The sequence below is a fragment of the Anas platyrhynchos genome, chromosome 1 (assembly GCF_047663525.1).
Source record: "Anas platyrhynchos isolate ZD024472 breed Pekin duck chromosome 1, IASCAAS_PekinDuck_T2T, whole genome shotgun sequence".
Classification (NCBI taxonomy): domain Eukaryota; kingdom Metazoa; phylum Chordata; class Aves; order Anseriformes; family Anatidae; genus Anas; species Anas platyrhynchos.
The window spans coordinates 57906817-57930865 of NC_092587.1; the positions used below are offsets into that span (position 1 = coordinate 57906817).

A 24049-nucleotide genomic window follows, 5' to 3' on the forward strand; every position below is an offset into this window, starting at 1 on the left:
GCAAACACCAGCTATTAACTTAAGCAGGTATTTTTAGCAGCCGTACAGCTAAGGGAGAAACAGTGCCAGCAGAGCCAAGAAAAGCACGAGTGAGGCTGCTGCAAGTTTCCTGCATCCCCTATGCCACCGAGGCGCTGACCTGCTGTGCCCCCACCACACACCGCTCTGCCACAGCCTGCCTGCACCACACAGGAACTTGCAAGTCGTGTGTTTTGTTAGTTTGGGTTAAATACACCGATGGTGTTGGGACAAGAAGCCCCCTCTTGGGAAACAGTTTCACTAAAACACCAAACAGCGTTTGCTTATGGCCTGCAGACTCTCCGGGATCTTCTTTCCAACACCCAGGAGCCTCAAAGCACCACTGAAAGAAGAATTTATCCAGAGAGGCCTTAAGTCACCCCATCTCACAGTTCGCACCCACGGGAGCACAAAGGAAGAAGCAGTGCTGCCTAAGTAGCAGGTCTGCTGCTGCGTGCCCTGGCCAGCTCCCACTGAAGTCTCAAGGTGGAGATGGAGACGTTATCGTGTATCTCTATCATCACACACAGATGACAAAAATACACACCAGAAAATATTTTCCTTCTGGAGGAAGAAAAGAAAAAGCCCTATGAAGAAGAAGAAAAACAAAAAAAGACTTTAAGTTTAAAGTCAATTAAAAGTAATAAAACCCCTTTTCTGAATTATGTCATTAATGTAGCAATGTACATCAACACTGAGAACAAGACCCATGAGAAAGAACAGGTACATTTGGTCCAATCTTGCAAAGCTGTGCTCGTGTATGTCTTTATTCCCTACATGCCAACACAGGCTCATTACACATCTTTATTCCCTACATGGCAGGATCAGACCTTCTTGTAGACACACTTGAAAATAACGCTGTTCCTGCGCTTCAATATGAAGAGCTGAACTGCTGAACAGTGCAAGAACCTGTACTCCTGGCTTTCCAGAACACACACAGACAGTAACCTGTGCAAGCACTGGTAGAGTTGGTCCTAGTTCATTCCTTATTTTTAAGCATGTCCTGATATGTTTAACATGCAAAAATTGCACATGAAATAGCCCCACACCCTGTTTCCAGAGAAGAATCCTGCCTTCAAAACTCAAAAGACTTAAAGGAATCACAGCTGGGATTATCAAAGTGCCCTCTGCTGGCCCATTGAAAAAGTCATCTTGCTATCCCCTGCTTTCTTTTCCCCGAAGAGCCATCAAAGCCAGCACCTGTTTGTGCAAACATTCAATTTATTTAATAAACTGGCCAGAAAAACAACACAACAGACCATTCTTGATGATATATAAAACTTAAAAAAAAAAAATCCTTCCATTACATATTACTTTATAAAAATAACTTAAAGCACCATTCCAGGAATCTCAGTAGAAAACCATGGATTTGTTGCTGGGTAGAAGTTTAGGCACAAGGTGTTCTGCCCACAGGGAGGAAGAATTTACCCCATTTTCACACCGCAATGAACTCCCAAGAACCATTTAATTAAAGTAATCTGAACCTTCCTGCTAAAAGAGAGGGAAATGAAAAACCAGATCAAAAAGCACAATCATTTCCGTTACAAAGAGGCATTTTACCACTTCCTGGTAAATACGGATGGAGTTTATCCAGCAAGAGAGTGAGCTTGCTTGTACTTTTCATGGAAACCTCCATTTCAGAAGTATTGTCTTCTTAATTGAATACAAAACAAAACATACATGGAACTAAATCTAGCTCTTAGGCCTTGTCTACACAGGATTTTCACTATAGGTTTTCAGAGATTGAGTGGGGGTGGTTTTCCCCAGTTTGAAGGAAAGCCTCTATACAACTGTGTTTAAAGTGGCCAGTCCACACCTGAAACCGTGCAGTATACAACTGCTCACCTGAAAAGGAAGAATTTATTCAGATTTGATACAGTTGTTATATAACACACTTCAAAGTATAATCCATTCAAATCGGGATTCTGTCAATTCTAAAGTGGACTAACTATTATCACAGAAGCTGCAAGATACAGCTCAGAAGATCTGTTATATACAACTTTGTTACTATGAAAATAAAAAAGTTTATGTATGACAAGGCTTTGATAAAAACTATTCTCTTTCTCACCCAGAACATTTTTATAAATAAGCATCTCTAAAAAGTCAAGAGAAAAGTTGTTCTGAAAGCAAAGAGATGTTATTCTAGATGGTACGACACTTCTTTCAGTGATAGCTTCTTCCTCGTGATCAAACATGCAGATAATTTCCCCTCTGTTGGTACACAGCTCTGATCAGGGAAAATGCATGTTCACGAGGAGGACTTGTACTTGCAGTGTTAAAACCCGGTACACAGGGGCACTACACAGTTATCTGAACTTGTGGTGACATTTTGGAGTTAGGATGCTCTTTGTTCAGGTAGCAAACTAAAGAAGAAAAAAAGAAAAAAGTTGTTGCTCAGCTGTGCCAGCAGTTCTTCCATCACTGCCCACCAGACAATGCAGGTTTTAGGCTATGACTTCATGAAAGCATTTGTTAAATGCCCTGCCAAACAACAGCTGGAGAGTTCAATATGCCCATTGCTTTGCTGATTGCCAGCCCATCACCACTAGTGACCAACTCCCGCAGAGCTCTTTTCCTCAGACGAATGGAGCGCTCTGGTTAAGATGTACACACTTCTGCAGACTTCTGAGGATGACTTCTCTCAAAACCTCTCTTCTGAAGTGCACAAGTCAGCCACAGTGATGAAAGTCAGTCTCTGGCAATAACAAGAATGGGGGTCTTTAACCTCAGCAACCAGCCATGAGAGTATTTTCACCAGAACGCTTAGTCACGGACAGAGTGGTGAATACCTTCAGGGAAAAAAAACCAAAAACAAATACTTTTTAGTACAGCCAGAATGTATCTTCTCTTCCAAAAATTAATTTGGGCATAATGTTCAAACCACAGCCATTTCCTAAAGTAATAAAATAATAATAAAAACCCCTACATTTAAAATCCTTGCTACTAAATAGCGCGCACACACAAATCCCCCCTGTTCCCTTCATTTACCCCATGGCCTTACTTTTACGGTGGAAAGAAACAATTAAGGAAGTCTCATGGCTTTATAGCACCTTTTGCCTTACTGCTGCTAAGTTTTTACAGAGTGAATGAGCTCAGCAATAATACTCTCCAGCCTGTACACCTAACAAGTGTCTTTATTGCTTAGACAATTTCTTCGTTGGGAAAGTGAAGTTAACCTAAGGCTGTAGCATTTGAAGAGAACCTAACTTTCGCCTCCGTGTCTTTCCAGATATTATGGAAACGTGGAGCTGATTGCTGATGAGGGTATTATGCCTGGGTTTTGTATCCTCTGGACAATAGCTAAGAAACACTCGAGCCTAGCTTGGAAAAGTCAAATCTTTACTGCTTTCAAGTCACATTAAAGAAAAGGACATATTGAAGAACAATTATTGAAAAATTAAATGATATCAAAATTAAAAAAGAAAAATTATACAATACCGTGTTTAGTATTAGAACTTTACTATGCAAATAATTGCATTGTTTTGCACAGATGTAATATAGAAAGGAAAATGGGAAACCAAACTAAACCCACTTCTATTTAAATAGTTCAAAGTTGCAATAATTAGCCATCAAAGCCATCTCTCAGGAACAATAAACTTAGCACAGAATAAAGTACATACACATTTCATTTATGCAAATAGCACTGAAATATCTAAAGAAAATGGGGATCTGAAAGCCCTACAGTCCTGTAAGTAGCAGCTTTACTGCATTAAAGCTGCCAGAGCTTGTCAGAGAACATCAGTAAGTGATATGGCTCTTCCACTTTCTACAAGCATGTAAAGCGTTATGCAAAAGTCAGGAAGACGAATGCATGTTTAATATATTATGGCAGAAGAACCAAAATATATTTAAACTATGGTGCATAGCTTGATACAGGGTTTCTAACTTTTCAGTTCTGATCCACAGACTGACAATCCATGGGAATTTTTATTTGTTGCTATAGAATCACAGAATCACGAAGGTTGGAAAAGACCTCCAAGATCATCTGGTCCAACCATCACCCTACTACCAATGTCACCCACTACACCACATCCCTAAGCTCCAGGTCCAGCCTTTCCTTAAGCTTCACCTGCTTTCTTGTCCTAACTGCAAGCTCTGGGGACGACAGAGCTCCCCAGCTCCAGTAAGCCAGCTGGGAGTCTTTTGGTAACTAACTTTTTAGCTGACTCACAGAATCATCCCAGCTTTCAGAAAAAAACCTTTTCTTCATCACAAATGCTCAACTAGATGTGCCTGTATTTCAAGCAGTGCAGTACAGCCCAAAATGAGAGGTAACTCTCTATACTTCTGACGTTCTACCAATCTGTACTCGCAGTTATTTGTATTTTGCTTGCAATAAATTCTATTCAGAGTTCAGGCTTTCTGCAGAATATAATGCTGTTCAAATATGGGAAGTGAAATCTCACCCTAATTTACAAGCAGCAAGAAATGGGACCCTCAGTCTTAGTCTTCAAGTTGAGTAATACCGTGTTTCACGAGTCTCTCTGAGCAGTCAGTTAGCACTAATGCCACTGAAGACGTCAGTATTTGACGCTGCAGCACTGTCCCTTTAGTGCTCAGATCAGAGTTCACGTTCCTTAGCCTTTATATATGCATCATAAACAGAAGGCTATTATCCATCATTTTATTCAGCCAGACATGCACAGCCCTGACAAATTCCAAACATTTTTAAAACATTTTTTTCTTAGTCAAAGAGTACCATCTTGCACTTTGATTTTTGTTTACTGCATAAGAGATTAAATTAAGTAACAGGCATAAAAAACCTTCTAAAGACTGGCATTAAAAATGATCAGTGTTCCCTGGAGCTTTTAAATAGTGTGTTTCTCCTGAGCCAATTTCTTCCTCCCCCACTCAAACAAATACGATTATCTGAAATTACCTCCCTAAATTATGTCTAATCATCATTCTATTCAGTTTCAATTTTAGCAGCTCAGATGTCCAGAATAAATTATGACTATCAGCCTCTCTTCACACTGCATATGCTAATATCCTGCTCAAGTTCACAGGTTTGAATGCCTCACTCAAAGCTCCCCCTCTGCAGGGCCCCTGAAGATAAAGACTTACTGCCCCTCTTCAAGGGCTTGAAAAGAACACTGCTAGATGATATTACGGGGGAAAAAAAAAAAAAAAGAATCTGTATTGCAGATGCTTTGAAGATGATTCAGATTGCTAGAAATCCATTCCATTAAAGGAGCTCACATTAAACTGCTCATACCACATCAGTTTGGAAGCACATGAGAAGTGGGTTTCACTTCTACAGACTGGTATCCCAGTCCTCCCTCTCACACTCTGTAGCTAAAATACACAGGTAAGAACACTGATTCTGTACAATGACCTACAAAGGTCATATACAGTTACCTGCGATTCTCAGCTAAAATAAGTGGCCCTAATGCTACTAAAATCAGTGGAGCATCTCTGACTTACACCAAGGGGGAACTGTTCCCTCCTTGTTAGACAAAATTCTGTTCTTTGATAAAGACAAATAGCAAGACGAAGGCAAGAATTTGTTATGTGGCCCTGTGTACTTCAATTCAAATACAAAGACCTAGAGAGTAAAGGAGAAATCTTCAGAAGGACAGAATTTAATAGAAAAACTGGCATGTAGCTGGTCCCCATCCACAGCACCAGTTTATATCCTTAATTTGAGTACATATATCCAGAAAAATTAGCTCTGACAAGCACCTCAAAAACGTGGGAGGAAGATTCTGTACTTCCCAGTAGAGGGAGCACTGGGTTAGTGGAGACGAGAGTTATTTCACAAATGAAAAAAAAATAAAAATCCAAATGTTAGTTTTTTAAATATTTAAAAAAAAAAAAAGTTTTCTGTCTTTCCCTCCCCTCTACTTTCCCCTAATTCTGACTTCTTTAACAAAATTCTGATGTTTGGGTTTCCAGCAGCTTATCCCAGAACGCTACAGAAGCTGGGATAGGAAGGTGACTTCATATACAAACCTCTGCACAGACTGGATGGATTCCTATGGTGCTGTCTAGCTGTTCTTTGGTCAATCCACATTTAATAGCAGCTGCAAAGCCTTGGGTGACTTCTCCAGCATTTGGGCCGAGGACATGGAAACCAATGACTCTCTCCTAAATAACAAAGAATCAAACGCAAGCACAGTTAGCTGTAAGGTCTTCTTACCAAGTTTATTCAATTTCACCAGTTCACAAAACATGCCACAAATTAATGTAACCACAAATGTGAACTATCATTAGCTCCAACAGAAGGGACTTAGTGGGAAAAAATTTGTCTTCTCTCCAAGAAGGAAAAGATTAAACTAAGAACTCACGAATCAGCTTCCTTACAAGCTTTGTGCATGAGTCTTCCATTTATATCAAGAGCATTCAAATTTAACACACATCACGATCTACACTTGATTATTGTGTATGTTCAAATTGCAAATGTCCTTAGACTTTATTCAGGCAAGCTGTTCCACTCATTCCAGTAAGACTAAGTAAAGGCAAACATCTTGCATAAAGGTTTGCAATATCAGGGTCTATGCTAGCTGGCTGTATGGTGCATACCTACAGAAGAACTCACAACTTGATGGTTGCTTAGTTGCTTGATAGTTGGAAAGAGCTATAAGCTAAAATTCTGGCTAAGAGAAGTGACAAGAGGTGTGTGGTAACTAAACTGACAACTACTGCTGTCACGGTGTTCACTGCCATTGGAAGATAAAACACCTAGAGATTCCCCAAATAAACTGAAAGACATCTAGTTACAAAGAAGAAAATATGATTCCATACATTACTTCTCATACCTCCACTACTGTTCAGCTGCAAAATACGCCGAATTGTGCACATATCCTTACTGAACACCCAAGGGAACAAGCCCTTTGAACTTGACTTTCTTTTCTTCAAGAGTTTGTCTTCTTCAGCAAAAACTAGCTGCTGTGGGCTTCAGTGGCTTTCAGAACATTAACTAGATTTTGCTAATCACAGACCTAGCCCAGTTGGGAATCAAGAGTTATCTGCTCCTTCTGCTAAATATCACATGTAAGGGAGTGGGGATAACCAGTACACTGGAAGGTTATTTTCTTTCAGTAAGCCTGACGACTGGGAATTACCAGAAGGTTCATTTAAATAAGAAAAGCTAACAAGAGACAGTATCTAAAATAGAATTATCCTTACTTTCTATTAAAAATATGCACATAATGTAAACATAAATCCACAGAAATGAAGCTGAGATAACTACAGTTTCCCCTATAAATTTAAAAAGTTACTGAATAGTTTCCATCCGGGGTAACTTTCAGCTCAAAAACTCTAAATGTTTAAATATATTTCTAATTTTCAGGACAAGAAAACATTTTAAATCACCAGAAAGTCTTCCTATTTTCTTAAGTAACTTTGGATTAGGAACATAAGTATGGGTTCTAAAATAACTTCCATGTTAGTGCAAACTCCTCCAGAAAAAGGAGATGGGCAAAACCAAGCAGATTTGAAGACTTCACAAAATGACACAATGCTTAGGAAGACTGCAGGAAGACAAATCTGTAACTGGTGATAAAAGAAAATAAGCATAATAGATTCAAAACTTCATTAGGGCTTGAACCTTTATGCTATTAGCTTATTATTGCAATTAGCAATTTTACTTGTGCTTCAGCAGGTACTGTACGTTTCCTTAACCAGGAAGTCTTATCCTAGTCCAAGGATAATCCTGGCATTATCACTCTAAATGAGATTTGTGCAGGCAAGATATATAAATCCTGTTAGAACAATCTCAGGAGTTTTATAGACACATATGGATTTGCAGAGGTCAAAGGATGCAATGATTTCTGAGTGATCTCCACTTCAGAGACAAAAATCTCCCAAAAAAATCATATCCTAGTTTGGGAGAGGGAGAATAAGATAAATGGATATGACTTCTAACCATTATTTTTTCTGAAGTGAATCAATGGTTAAAATTAATGAACAGTCTTAGAGCTTTCTATTTGTCATTTTTCATATACAAAATACTCCCTATACAAATACTGACTGCAAAATTTTCTATTTTACTGATGGCAATTTTTATATCAACAAAAGTACTGCATCATTACAAATATTTACTACATTTCAAAAGGTAGGGAAAATGTGAATTCTTTTCTAACTTGTTAAAAATAACCTATTTATAATTGTGGTGTCAATGGTCCCTACAATGAACATACAGTTTCTGTTTTCTTTGGAAGTAAAGATGCACTTACATTATCTCGAATATTGCAAATTATCTTCGCATAGCATTTGTTGTTGTCTCTGGATGGCACAGTCCATTCCAGTGGCCAGAAATGACTATGATACACCTGGAAATACAGCACCGATGAGAAAAAGCTCTAATTACATAGCAGAGAGCATCTGCTGTCTCAGAGAGATCTTCCAAAAACTGCCAGTTTATCTTAAACTTGCATTGTCTGCTTCCAAAACCAGAGCTTTACTACTGACTGCAACTGCAACAGACTTAGGAGGACAAAGCACTTAGAATATCATAACCTGAAACAAATTACTATTTGAAAGAAGTTCCTAAGTAATTGCAACTTGAATAAAAATATGCCCCTTCACAAAGTTGGAGAGAGAGAGAGATCAATATTTCCTGTATTAATGGAGCTACAAAGCAATTATAACCATTGCTATACAAAACTGAAATTTAGTAGGTTTGGATGACAGGTGGAACTCAATATTCCCACTGAAGCTTACAAACCAAAAGCCAATACAGTGACATGATAAAGAGGTCAGGATCAACTAGATTAGGGCTTAGCCAGAACACAAATGTTTCTGGATGCACATTTTCAAAAACGTGAAACAGAAGCAGACTTGCCACAATAAAGGGTCCAGTGTTTCACATGGAAGAGCAGAAACTTTACTCAATAACAAAAAATTGACTCTGTATAAACGAAGTCTGTGGGCATAACAGAATTTCAGCCTCTGTCCTGTAGTTAGGTTAACAGCACTTGATGTGCAGCCATATTAAGTCATATTTACCTCTTTTCTCAACATACAAAAAGTATATTTAACAAAGCTAAGAGGAACACAAGTTCTCAGCTGTCTGAACCACCACTTATGTGCTTATTTCCCCTGATAATGCTCCTCAAGTAATTCAAGTGGAGATAAAAGAAGTTCAGATTATTGTCACACACCCTCCCCTCATGCTTTCTGTAATGTGGTCTCCACAGTATTTTGTAAGAACGGTTTGGGACACCAAGTGCCTACATATTTCATTCCAACAGCAGTCCCAGTGAATGAAAAGGGATTATTCAAGTGAGTAAAATTAAGCACGTATCTGCCTACATAGTCAAAATAAACAGGAAAAACAGCGTACCAACATTTGTTTTCATAAAGTAAAAACCATCATGACAAAGAATTTGCCATCCTGTAGCTACAAAAAGCTCAGCTTTGACATTGAAACCAATGTATTACTTCCAACACCTCTCATTTATCCTGAAGTATTTGCATAGAAGATTTTTTTTTTATGATAAATATTCCACCTACAAGCCCTGTTTGTCAAAGAGAGAACATATTTACAACTAGAACTATCAGAAACGGGGACTATTGTTAAAGCATGCTTAGGAATTGCCAAGAAAGACAAAAATATAGTCTCCTCCTGACCTTACATCAGAGTACAGAATGCTGTTTTAATCAACTTTTAACATCATTTTAAATTACAGACTCAGAATTTAAGATCTAGATGAAATTAAGGCATTTACCTCAATGTTTTCCTCCCCAAATTTCGCTATTGCATTCTCTTCGGAATACCCACAGGCTCCATATTCTAAAGGAGTGAACACCGTGGTTGGAACATTCACGTAGTCACACTGTGTGGTATTCAAAATAAAAAACACACACGATATTAGTAATAACATCAGCACACCGAGTAAAAGTTAAGCAGTCCGAAAGTCAGGAATAAAAATTGTATTATTTGTAACTCTGAAAGCTACTTTTTCTTTATTTTAAATGAAGCTACAGTTCTGGTGTTGTCCCTCTCAGAGGTGTTAACTACAGCAAGAACAGAAAGACAGTTCAAAGCCACAGTGACATTAACATGCATAGAGTGAGAAGGAAATGCAGCAGTGCCCTGCTTTAAAACACACCAGATCACAAGTGACACGGGAGATAAAAAGCAGTCAGTTCAACTGCTTTTACAGAGCATTCTATTTTTAGGAGGTAATGCTACAAATACAACACCACCATCCAAAAACCAGCATCTTTTTCATCAGCTGCAGCCTAGAAGATGCTAAAGGCATGAACTACAGCCATCTGCAGCGATAGCTAGCACTAAAGTCGTGTCCCCAGTCACATCCAATGTAAGTCAAAAAGGCCTGACTACTCCACTGGCAATGATCTGCCAAGATGCATCTGCAGGACACAGCCCAGGATGCTGCTGGCCTTTGCCATCAGGGTAGACTGCTGGCTCAGAGTAAACTCCTTGTCCCCCAGCCAACCCCAAGGGGGCTCCTCTGCAAAGCTACTTTCCCACTGCTTGATCCCCAACCCACGCTGGTGCATGGGGTAACACCTTCCCAGGCACAGAACAGCAAGGTTCCTCTTGCTGAACCTCACAAGGTTACTCTCAGCCCATTTCTCCAGCCAGCTGAGGTCCTGCTGAGTGACAGCACAACCGGCTGGTGCATCGTTCACTTCCCCTCCCACCTGATTCATCTGCAGCCTTGCTGAGGGATTCTGTCCCATCACCCACATCACTAAAGAAGATGTTAAACAGTATTGTACCGAGTGCCCAAGTGCTGTGGTAACTGCTGACTTTGTAAGGGTGATCACAGCCCTTTCAGCCCAGCAGTTTGACCAGCTTTTGGTCCACCTCACTGCCCACCTACCTCGCCCATACTTCAGCCTGTCTATGAGAACGTTACTCTAGCCCTACTAGAATCAAAGCAACAACATCACTGCTCTCTCCATATTCACCAAATGAATCATTCTGCCACAAAAGGCTAGCAGGTCGGTTGCCTCTAATTAATTTCCAGCAACTTTATTCTATTAATTTCAACTCTAATTTCTTTGTGTCTAGGTATCAACTAAGGTGCTGTTTACTATTATTTCCCCACCTATCCATAATACTTCCTTATGTTTCATACAATCACCCTTTCCAGATTAGTTAAAACAGCAGTGTAAGCCAGGATCCCACCTAAGCAGTTATTTATTTCTTGGATTCATTCAGAGCGATGATGCTTCCTTTAGCAGCATAAGGATTTTCATAACCTGAGAGACAGTTATTTGGCATCAAATGTAAATTAAGACCGATCTGTAGTTCTGCAGTAAGAAGAAATCCTGGCTCTGGCTATGGTTTACTTAAACTTTGCTTGACTGATATAATGACATTAGGCACACTAATTCAAGATTCTGTTACTGCAATACCTGCCAGCCTAAAACAAACAACTCAATCAAGCTCTAAATCTGGCTGATAACAGAACCTGATATAAGTACAGCAGGCTCTACAGTTGCAAAGGTTTTTACTTAATCCCCTTGGTTATGAAAGTGAGACAAGCACCCATATCAATGTTGCTTGGATAACATTGCTTAAAGGCATCTTCCTTTCCTTCTATTTACAACTTAAGGTGTAAAAAGTACCCATGTTACTGCTATTTGAACTGACATAACTTGACTGAAGCCTACAATCACACTCGTATGATATGTAAACACTGGATTAATTAATTCAACTTCTCAGGTATAAATACTTTTTGACTTATTGGCACACTTCATCTTTCTTTGTATCCATATTCAGTTTGTAGCAAAACTGTGTACAACACTGAAAACATAAGGAAGTGAAAATACTAGTGCAAGTAACACGGAAAATTAAGAGCATCGCATCTCCTTGCAAGAAGCAGAGCAATGAGTGTTTGGTAGCAATTGGTTACTTACCTTAGTGGTTGCCCCACCATAAAGCCTCTGAACTAACAGTCTTCCTGCCTGGATTGCCACCGGTGTGAGTTCCAGCCTGTCCTGCAGTATATCTCCAATAGCGTAGATGTATGGCACATTTGTTTGCTCCACATCATTGACAGGTATTTTTCCTGTTCTGTGATTTGCATCAACAAAAATAAAAGATGTAAATATTCTGCTGTGAAGACTCAAGTGGTAAATAACATTGCAGCAATTGGGCCCTTTAGGCTTCAAGAGATAGGCATGTACTTGAAATATGTGGAGAAGAAGTCATATTCACAACCTTACAACCTTGGTCAAGAAAGTAAGCTAGTGTAAAGTTTGGTTTCTACCAAAACTACAGGAATTTACACACTGGATAAGGAGGTAGCCCCTAAAGTTGTGATTCATCTCCTGAATAAATTTGTTGGTGAGACATAACTGCTTTCCTCAAAATACACTACTACCAGCTGAACTGTGTACTGGAAACCTCGAGAAATGCTATGAAGCTGTAGGTTGAAATAATTTCTCCCTTACTGAAATTCCAGTCCAGTGGGTGAAGTAGTTTCTATAAACTTGACCTTCAGGCTTCTTCACAGAGACGAGTCAAGTTGTTAGACACCCCACTTAAGAAATACAGCAAGCTTTTTAGCATTAAACGTATTGAGCTAATGGAAGTTTTAAATTATTAATATTTCCTACTTCATTAATAAATGAAATAGTGCAGTAATCACTGCAGGAAACTTATCTAACAAGTAAACCTAAGTCACAAAGTTACTTGAAGGACCAGTAGCGATTTTTGTATAAAGATGCAACTTTCTTAATTTTTGGTTTTGTTAACAAATATATATTACTAATTAGTACTTATATACATATTACTTATTAAATATATACTACTTATTATACTACTAATTCTATAGTTAGTATAAATTAGTAACGGATGTCCCAATGTCAAACAAATAAAGACATGTAGTGTTGGGTCTGCCAATTTTGAATTGAATTTTGATTTTTTTTTTTAAATTTAGAACATTGCAACAGTTCTCTTCAGCAACATCAGTCACAGTATTCATATACAAGCTGCCCTCTGTACTGCTCTCCCACATACTGCCAAATCAAGTTCATGGTTCCAACAAAGGGAACATGGTCTAGGCCCCTCATATCTAGAATACCTTTTCAGGTTACCAATATTGAAAATGCTACTGATAGCTCCACTCCCTGGTACAATGACCTCACTAAATTAAACCTGCAGTTTTCTGCAGGAGAGAGATTGTTTCCAAAGGTAGAAGCCATAAGGCAAGAAATAAACTTCTCCAAAAACTAAAACACATCACTAACTCCAGCTGTGAGTTTAAAAATGCTACTTTGATTTTATATTCCAAAATAAACATACAGTAGTATTTACATTAAAAATGTAAACGAGCCCTACCACACTAAAAGTCCATATGAACAAACACATCTCTGCCCCAAGAGGTGGTAGAAATAAAAAAAAAAAAAAAAGGTGATGGGAATAAGAGTATGAGAAACAACTGACAGATCCTAGAAAGCCCAGTCATTGGAAGGAGCTGGCAGACCAACCTTTGAACTGAGACAGAGTGGAAGAGACACATTTGCCTCTCAGTATTTAGGAACTGACATTTCAGTATAAAAAAGAAAATGTGGTAGTACTATGTAAGATAACACCGCTATCTGCTACGTAGCCTTCTATCCAAACAGGAGACAATTTCTCCTGAAAGCATTTGACTGAGGATGCATGGCTGCCACTGCACTAGTCAATGGCACCAACTGTGTAGTCAGTGATATAAAGGAGTCTCTTCTTACTTTTCATTGATTTTCACTCCAACTTTGTCCAAACCAATTTTTCTTGTACATGCATCTCTTCCAATTGCTAGCAGCACCTGCAAAACAGCAATGCACATGTTACTGATTTCCTAAAAACTCAAAAGCACACTTGCTTGTTCCTACCTATTATTTTAATTACAGACTAAGGATCAGTACCTAAGGTTTGGTCGCATTAAGACAAATATATTAGTTACCCATTGCATGCTCATTGAGTTCAACACAAGCCACACTACCATCATGACCCAACAATACCAAGTTTTAGCTATAGGATTAAATGCAGCCAAATATATTTCCCTGGAAAAATATACAAACAGTATTCTAAATAAATCTGTTATCATCTTTCCTTGCAAATACACACTAAATTATTATACCATATTCCCATATGTTGACACTAAAACACTCTTTAAAGAAAGGGCTCTTTAGGAAGGAAACTCAGGTGCTTATGCAAATAGAAGACAAAATAATCTTTGTTTTGATCAGAAAATATCATTTACTTACATATGCCCTCAACTAAGCCACTGCCAAATAATATTTGTTGAATATTATTTGTTTCTGCATTTGTTCAGAGTGATTTTTTGGACATTTGTTCAGGCCAAATTCTTACCCAAACCATAAACTTGGCTACCTTAACTAGAAAAACAAATTTCGATGTATAATGTCATGCAGAAAAGTGTTTTGTGCTTTTGTGTCTTGGACAACTGCCCAGTTAACTACACAACGTACAAGTGACAAAAGAACTGTGTTGAAGTTGTCCAAAATCTGCTTCAAGTCTTTTAGATGACCAAACCTGCCAGATCTTCAGAGCTGAAGGTTTTCAAATGCATCATACACAGCTCATATAATAAGTGACAGCATTTCAGTGAAAGATGTAATAGCAATGAGAAATCAGAAGTTTCTTTAAAATAAATAAATAGAAAAAAAGGCACTGATTTGGAAGTTTAAAAAAATCTTTCAGTACCATAGACCAAGAAAAATAGTATCACAATTCTGTGAAACAGCACTGTGGTTATTGTTTATCTTTCTCATAATATTAGTACTCAAGAGGCACTGATGCATATCCTTGCTATGGAATAAACTGATGGATGGTGCAGGTAGACGAAGTCACTGGCACAGACTATTTTTTCCTTTCAAGGCCTAAGAAAATGAATGGTGTGAGAGGTGACGGAAGCAGTCAAACATATAAAGGCAGACCTGCATGCATTTGCACTGTAATTTTACTGCTTTCAGTGTATAATGAAATTCCCTGCCTGACTTGCCATGGGGTGTTTGTTTTTGTGAAGATGTGGCATCAACAACCAATCTTAACAACACCTTAACAATAACATCTGTTTTGTTTAGCTCTTGTAAGGACCATTGTTTTATGCTAACTCCAGAACAGCATGCTTCAGTTACTATAACAGTTATTAAAAATCATTACTTATAGTTTATGACAAATACTTCCCTGGGGAAAAATCCTGCAAATGATTCCACATGACCAAGCTCCTCTAAATCCCTAAGCTAAAAAACAGGTTTCAAAAGCATGCAAGTGATTTGGTAAGGCACGTGGGACTCATGCCTATGGATTCTAGGACTTTTCTCACATTAATTACATGTTGATTATGTACCATTAGCCTATTGTAATAATTGAAAATATTTTTTTTTAATTAAAGCTAAACTATGGATAAAAAGACCCCAGGAATCTTAACATTAACTGGAAGGTTATTCCATGTTCTTTACATATATAGACAGGACTCACAGTATTGTATTCCCCTTCAATTACTTCATTCCCCTTTGTGGACTTGGCTGTAACTTTCAGTCTTCCAGGAGTTCCTTCCTCAATCTGCTCAACCTACATTTGGGAAAAAAAATAAAAAAATAAAAAAAAAGTTAGTTTCAAATTAAAGTATACACATATATCTAAATCCCACAATATATCTTACGATCAAAAATGAATGTTTAACCACGACCTAAAATTCAAGCATTTGTTCTAAAGATATTTTCATCACTCTTTAGATTTGTGATTATTACTTTCATATTTAAACATTTTGTTTCATCTCCATGCATTTATTCTTATAATTAACACAATAGGACCTCATTTCTGTTTACAACAGTTGTTATTGACTGCTGAATTCTTGTCCAAGAAGCTGTCAGTATCAACTGTGGACAGGGAAAGTGAGGAGGAAGGAAACTACTTCTAGACCTGGAAACAGAATCAGACATTTTCTTAAGCCACACCTAGAGGACCGTGGTGTCTTTCACCCATGGGGAAGCCACGGTCATAGCCCTGCCCCTACCCCTGTTGAGTGACATCAGTCCAATACATAAAGCTGCAATTGTCTTGCAGGAGAGGGCAGCAGTTGGCTCTTAATGGCTGAAAAACACCAGCAGCTTAAAAAAAAAAGAAGCAAACAAACAAACAAACAAAAACAGCCCTTCCAAGTTCCTCAAAGTAAGCTGAAATAAATATTACTAGTTTTAGCAACAGATCAAGCTTCTTCTCTCCCCCCATCCTAACTGCAGTGGGTTACAGCCTATTCCAGTAAAACAAAGCAAAAAAACACACCACACCCCCACATAAAAAAAGAAAAAAAGAATCATTTTGCAATTGTGTTCTTCGCTGAGGGTAATAAAATACATGTATAAAGGCTTGTTTAAAACAAACACCCTCCCTACACACATGCAACCTCTACATACCAGAAAACAAAGCAGAAAGTGATGCCACCGGCTTTTTTGCCCCCTCAAAGGCTCCTTTTTCCTCCAATAAACAATCAACATCAAACGAGCAAATGGAATTTGAAGCTACATAGGTGGGTTCTCTTTTGCCTGGACTGTGAGAGGACTGTATGTTTAACTGCAGTCTTTCTTTTACCCTCTCAGAACAACTGCCACAGCTCCTATTTTATATTCAAAGGAAAGGAAATTTCCTTATTGTTTCCCTGTCCTTTATTTTTTTTTTTTAAATTTAAAAGAACTCCAACCTTCTGTCCCATCCTATCAAGTTTACAAGATCACTTTTAAATTGCTCCTATTTGAAGGTGGCATTATTTATAATCATTTTCTGTCTTCAAGTGTCACACTGAATAATAAGCAGAACATGCAGAACGTCAAAAACAATGCAAGAAAGAGATGAAAAGATCTACTAAGGAGATATCCAGCAGTTAAAGGCTACTCTCAACTAGAAACAAGGCCATATATTTTATTCGCATTGAAACCAAACACATCCTGAAGGGACAGAAGTGTACTTTATGACTAGGGGGAGGGACTCTTTGCAGACTGCACCTGGCTGGAGGAGGCCACATGCCATTTAGTTGAAATGATCTCTGCTTCTTTGAAGACTAGTATCTTCCTTTCCTACCCCACCAAAAGAATTTACAGAAAGATAAATCTGAAACAATCAAAAGCTAGATAGTCATCCCTGACCCTCTGTAGGGTCAGATCTACAGAGTGATAACTGGCCAGAGCATTTTTTAAATTATTCTTGATATTAGTAAGTGTGAAGAAAAAGAAACAAAATAAATAATAATAATAAAAAAAAAAACAAACACCAGTTTTCACTCTATTTAATACTTTACTTCCTAAAGTGTTAAACTCAGTAGTATACTAGCTTAACACCAATCAGAAAAATGCTTAATATATTATTTCCTATTTCATAATTAAGGACTAATCGTTGTAGAAAAGCATTAAAAACAACAAACAACATTGCTAGGACTCTCTGAAGCCTTTGTTAAGGCAATTTAACATAAGAAAAGCTCCAGAACTTATCTCATCTACTCTGCAACCTGAATTTGCCTATACATAGACCTAGCTGCCTGCATGCACACCCCTATGGAATTCCAAGAAAATTAGGCACGTACGTAAGGTCTCTGCCAAGTAAAAGACAGAGATGGATACTTTACAAGCTCCTTTACTTTCTGGATAGTCCTAGGCACTGTAAGCAGAATTTGCTGGCTGAGAATTTGAGAACTGACAGTGAAAAAGATGACTATTCGTGATGCACTAGCCTTGGTCTTACAGGAAGTATACATGTACATCTTCCCACTTATCAGTCCACAAGAAGTCTTTAAGCCTTCAGAACAGCTGCTAGAATTCAGGTATATTCAATATTTTCAGGATCAGCCCAAGTAGGCAAAACAACTGTTTAATGTAGCATACACTAACTCATTATGAAAGGTGTATTACAATCAGTTGTAGTACTACCTCAAGCCTACCTTGATCGGCACAAACTCTCTGATGAATTTGATTCCATGTTCTTCCATGTATTCACCAATTTTGTTTGCCATATCCTGGTCAAATCCTCTTAGAAGAATGGATCTCACCATTACCGTGACATCTAACCCAAGGCCTGCAAGAAATCCTGCACATTCCAAGGCCACATAGGAAGCTCCAACCACCAGGGTTTTCCCTGGACAGTAAGGCAGGGAGAAAAGATCATCACTGGAAAAGAAGGGGAACAAAATAAAAAAGTTAGAGAAAAACAGGAGAATATGCTGCACTTTATATTTTTCTACTTTCTTTTGTAAAGATTTTATTCCTTTTCCTGATCACAAACACCAACAAAACTTATTTTTGGAAATCATGCTAGAATACTAGATCAGTATATGACAGATTAAAACATTCTAATTAGGACCACACGCAAAAATATGAAATACTCCAAAAGAGACAATAAAATGTAGAGGTTTTTTTAACAGACTTCTGACAATTTTTTGAAAAAATAGGATATTTTTCCTGAATTGCTTCAAATATTTTACTGCAAATTTTAGCTCCTGACAGCTAGAAGGAAGAGGAAAGGGTTTAGCATGTAAATAAACACACCACCTTAACTTCTTTGAAGACTTCTCCTTTTGCTAATTAATTATACACAGTGCTAAATACGTGCAGACAATAAAACAAATTAATGCAAACCACAGTAACAGGCAGAGCTAGGAGTACAAAATTAGAGCAAACATTTATTTGCCTGCTTTCCACTTCTTTCAACTGCTTCATCAATGTCTCATTTCTGACACACCTTGGAATTAGACCCAGGCTATGGAACCAGGGCCTCATGGAGACATCATGCTTGCTCAGCAGAAACTCAGGCAGAGTTTGGCAAGAAAATTCTCCAAAGATTTACATTTTAAAAAGAGACACTTTTTCAGCCATCAACGGCAACCACTAAACAAGATGCTCTCTGCAAATGCTGCAGTGGAATGAAGTGTGCCTGTGTAATTAAAGGCTACATCATAGCTCCTAGCTCTCAAGGAACCCAGTTAAGATTATAATAGACAGCCTCACTCTGATAGCCTGTAACTCTGGCATTCCTGACCCTTCCACCTTTTTGTTATTTTAAAGCCCTACTTTATCAGCCATGTAATCTACTACCTTTAATTTTACTACCACTTGGTATTAGGGAAACATACAACATGGTGTTTGAGTTTCACAGGGATTATGCCAGTCATTTATTTCATTATTATAGGTTTGCAAGCCTGTAATTCCAACCTGTGTTTCTACAGTATGTAATTCAGCAGTTAGCCTGATATGAAAGCACATTTTATCCATTTCATCTGCATATCACTTTTTTGTATGTGTGCACACATGTAAAACTGTGCTGAAGTTCCTTGCTTTTTTAGACAGACATTTGAAGCAGGTTCTCCCCAAAGTTGAACTTCACTAAGTAGCTGGGAAAAAACTGGTTCAGGTTTCAAGACTGGGACTCCCACAGTGTGTGAGGACAGACACATTTCAACCAGCTTCACAACATCAGCTACTTTCGAACTCCCCCTTTCCCTGACATTTGAGCTGGAGCCTTTCTCCATGTAGACTTGTGCTCTTCATTATGAACAAAGCTCAGTACATGAATGGAAAGACCATAAAGAATAAGGAGAAAATGTGTATAACAGTAACCGGGGCACAAATGATGAATTAATTTTATGACAGACACGCAAATGATTTCTGGGATTCTCAAGCTGCTCTGTTATCAGCTAGAAATGGAACTGTTCTAGCCTACCACCCACAGGCCAGTGGCGTCCACCAGACAATGTTCCCAGCACCCTGACATCTGTCTCTAGCTCTTCTCCTTCTCCTTGCTCTCCTCTAAGAAGCAGAAAGAAACAATATAGAGAAACAACAGCATGCAAGCAGCGCTGCTTATGCTTTACCACCATTTCTCACAGGTTAAGCATTTACACACAGTGAATGATTTCACGTTCTTCCCTGTTTTTACCTGCTGATGCAGTATTCCTTGTCTCCAGGGATACCCAGGTAGCGTGGCCTTTCACCAGTAGCAATGAGAAACCTCTCAGCTGTGTACAGTTTTTCAACTCCTCTTTTATTTGTTGCCTGTGAACAAAGCAATAGTCCAAAGTGAGTATTTTGTAGTCCTACTACGGGAAATATTATTCTTTGATGAACACCTGTATTCAGAAAACACTACAGGAAGACCCAGAAAACAGGGGTAGGCAGTACCTTGACTGTGTGTGGCTGAACAAATTCTCCATATGCATTCTCGTATGTGACTTTCTTCTCTCTCAGTGCTACTCGATAACCCCAGTTCAGTGAGCCAATGTAATTCTGAACCGATTCTGTCATCGTCATCCAGTTGTGTTTGACTGTTGGAAACAAAACAGATGTTTGTCTTTCAGTCTGACAGACTTATTTCCACAGCCAACCCCATATTCCCAGACAGACTTTTTTCATGACCCAGTCACCTTTGTCCTATTCCTATTTCACTCCAAGGTAACTCTACTGAAATTCAAAGAGCTACATCAGCAGAGACCAAACGAAAGGTCAGTGAACCAGATACGCCTTAAACAATCAACGACTTGCCTTCTGCCAAGCATTTGCAATATTTCCTCCCTTTATTAGCACAGCCGTAGCCTTTGACACATGGAACACTTAGACTTTGCATATTATTAATTGTTTTCCAATGACACATGTTCTGAGCAGGTGACATTGCTCAACAAGTGAAGATTATGCATCTCAGAGGTGCCTCTGCATGCTCCCCCTTATAGAACTACACCCTAAACAGATCCCAATCCTATAACCATGTACTCTAGAGCTAATATAAAGAAAAAATCAGTTTCTGATGTAGAAGCAATGCAGACTGAGGGAACAGTAACCCTTGCCTGCAATTATTAGTAAGCTTCTGTTTCTAACAAACAACATTTTGGGGTATTCCTTTGGATGTTGTGTTACATTCAGAAATAGAGTAATATCTTACTGCTTTTATTCACACAGCAGTGTGAATAAATCAAACACTGACACAATGAGAACATATTAAAAACAGATCAAATGCTGCAAGGCAGTAAGTCCTGTGGCTTCAAACTTGAAAAGCACTTAAGCTTATGTGTAGTCGCTCTGAAGTTGCCTAACATTGTTAAAGCCAGCACGTAAGTGCAACAAACACTTGACTGTGAAAAGAACCTATGGATTTTCAGCACAAATGACAAAAGTGAAAAAAAAAAGTTCTCCTTCCGTACCTTCTTCAGTAAACTGCCATCCAAATTTGCGTGAATCTTGCAAGGCTTGTCCCAGTAAAGCTGCCTGGTGCATCAATTTTTTAGGTATACAGCCCACATTTACACAAGTTCCTCCAAGACCTGAGAGAAAGGCACAGAATGCATTTTTCACATCGGTGTGGCTGATCCCAAAGAACAATCAGACTCTTAGTAAATAACGCTCCTTTATAACAAATTTGCAATGAAGAAAAATTTACCCCATGAATTTCCCAGAGGCGTAGGCGTGACAAAATCCAGCACCATCACTTTCTTTCCATATTTGGCAGCCTCCTGCAAAACAAATTAAATAAGACATGTATCTAAATATTAGAGGTTAAATTTGGAGTAGATGATAACATCATGCATTGATGAAAAGCTTTGTGACTTTTAATTAAGCAATAATGAATGATTTGCAAGAGAACAGCCAGACAGCCATTAATCTTCAGAATTAGTCTGTGCAGTCGGTAGAAAAAAGATGAAGGGGAAAAACAGGCATTTACTCTGCTAAACATGAGCATGGCACCAGTTGATCAAGAACTCTGGGAGTCAAACCTCTTCTCACCTCCATCCCATCATTGTGTTTACAATATTTCCCAACATGACATTTGCTTTTAATATATTTAACAAGTTCTTCATTAATCTGGTTTTCCATTCATAGATGGTTCCTCACATGTTTGTTTGAAACCACATCACACAATGACATCAGCATTCATATGGCCCAAGCATTACCACTAGACTCATCCAGTCTTTCTCCTTGTAGAAAAGAAACGTTCAATTTTGTGTACAATACACAGTTGTCAGGATGAGGTCTTGCTCTTCACCCTAGTTAACATGTGGCACGCTGACTCAACTTTCAGGATGCACAGATGTCATCCGTTCTAGAAAGGCAATGATTTATTTTATGATAACTCCCCTGAGAAGTTTCATTAGCAAATATAGAAGCAATGTGTGTGCATGATTCTGAGAAATTGAATTTCTACACTGACTCCAGTATTCCCTTTGTGCTTTTTTTTAAGAGAAAGGTAAAAATCCATGGTAGTAAGTGGTACCAGAGAAAAACACTTAAGCACTACAGAACTGAGAAACAAAAGATTCCTCCACGAGATGCAGCAAAATAGCTTGGTACTTTGAATAACCACAACTGTGCTGCATCACGTGATGAATTCTCAGACATGTAATAGCAACTATAGGCACAGGATATTACCCTAAGGCCTTGGGTTTGGTTTGGGAGGAGTTGGATAGCTTTCAGCATTAGATTACTAGTAGGACTTGTTAATCCAAATAGTTGACAATCAAAATTTCAATTTTAAATGCATCTTATTTCATGCAAAACACAAATCATATTTCAAACAACATACGCTGTAGACACCTTAGGAAAATGTTAACGTATGAAATTTCTACTTCCAATTAAAGATCAAGGTTGGCCAAGAGGCTCACTTTATGCATTAGCAGCACCTTTGATAAAGTTTCTCAGAAAGGTGCTTAGGGATTTAGATGTGTTATTAATGCTTCCTTACAACAACAACTCTTTCAAACAGCAGTTTGAAAGCACGTTACCGGCATTGGCTGTCTAACCAGAACGCACCATTCCCAAGCTCACACTCAGCTACATGGAGCTATACACAACAGAGCACAGCACTGTACTGCCACCTCAATAGAGATCACAAACAGATAGAGCCACTTCTGCAGGGTGATAAGCCCACAGTAACAAAACTTGCCCTGTAGGCTTTCAGACCTTGCTGGATTTAGTGCAATGTGCTGTGAACACGAAGGTTGCTTAGGGCTGGAGTTGTTCTCTGTGAACTGGTAGTGGTGGCCTGGCAGTTTTGATCTGGGTCTGTGGCTGGGCTGCTCAGAGTCAGCTTGGCAGCACTGGCACTCACTGTGGAGACAAGCCTCCAAAATAAAAAGCTCTGAGCACCGTATGGAGAGGAAGGGGAAGTTGTTCACACAATATTGCATGTGTTATAACAAAAAACAAACATGTAATCAACCTAGTTAAATTGCTATAGATATCCGGAACTTGGTAGAAGAGCTGTATGGTTGTTTTTTGTTGTTCTTGTTTTGTTTTGATTTTTAAAGCACTAAAAATACTGAATAAACTAAGTATTAGTCAGAAGCCTACACACATAGAACAGCTTCATTTCAACTTAATGAAGCTGTTTTGAAACACACACATTACTGATAGCAATGGTGTCTTTATTGATCTACCGTCCTTTGCTCCACAATCACGAGTACACTAAGAGGCAATATACTTTATATGCTGAATAAGGTAATTTATCTCTAGCCCCACACCTTTTCCATCCCACAGCCGAGAAATGATGCAATAATCACCACAGCTGCAGTCTCACAACCTCGCATATGCATACAGCAAAGCAAAGGAGCCTCCTAATGGGAATTTCAACAGATGGCTTTTCATTACTCCAAGCCGATTTTGCATTCCTGCAAGTTCTCTTTTACTCTTTCATATTAAGCACCCCTAGACCCTGAAAACTTCTCTTTCCAGGTCCTCTGAATTTTTGTAGATCTTATCTTTCATCCTCGGCCACGACAACAGTGCCTTATTGATGTACAAACTACCAAAATAGATTACAGACATCCTACATGTTACAGTCCACCACAGCTGTGCACTCTGACTCTGTTGAGTAACTTCTGGTTTCTAACAGCATTATCTCTGATCTGTGGGTATACAGGGGAACCAAGTTTCACTCCACTGAAATGTACACCATGACATTTTTATGTTTTTCTGCTTCTGAACATACAGAAAATACTATTGTATTCTACACCTATGATATGGAGAAGACTGTCTTTAACCTGGAGGTAACTTCAAAAGAACTCCTGCTGAACAGGCAGAAGTGTTTCTACAAGTGTTCAAGATATCCAGATCCAAGGTGCTGAGGATG

At 38.6% G+C, this 24049-nt stretch overlaps 1 protein-coding gene across 3 annotated transcripts in view; it reads right to left on the minus strand.

The window, feature by feature from the left end:
- Window positions 1–1221: 1221 nt before the first annotated feature.
- Window positions 1222–24049, minus strand: part of TXNRD1 (thioredoxin reductase 1) — a 37519-nt gene continuing 14691 nt past the window's right edge. For all 3 annotated transcript variants that reach the window (XM_038165314.2, XM_027449522.3, XM_038165317.2), the window contains 12 exons: window positions 21365–21437; window positions 21129–21248; window positions 20116–20258; window positions 19874–19989; window positions 17883–18108; window positions 15431–15523; window positions 13675–13751; window positions 11857–12013; window positions 9690–9797; window positions 8196–8291; window positions 5971–6105; window positions 1222–2807 (listed from right to left, as the gene is read on the minus strand). In XM_038165314.2, coding sequence (XP_038021242.1) covers window positions 2745–2807; window positions 5971–6105; window positions 8196–8291; window positions 9690–9797; window positions 11857–12013; window positions 13675–13751; window positions 15431–15523; window positions 17883–18108; window positions 19874–19989; window positions 20116–20258; window positions 21129–21248; window positions 21365–21437 — 1407 coding nt within the window. In that variant the 3' untranslated portion in view covers window positions 1222–2744. The remainder of the gene's footprint in view (window positions 2808–5970; window positions 6106–8195; window positions 8292–9689; window positions 9798–11856; window positions 12014–13674; window positions 13752–15430; window positions 15524–17882; window positions 18109–19873; window positions 19990–20115; window positions 20259–21128; window positions 21249–21364; window positions 21438–24049) is intronic.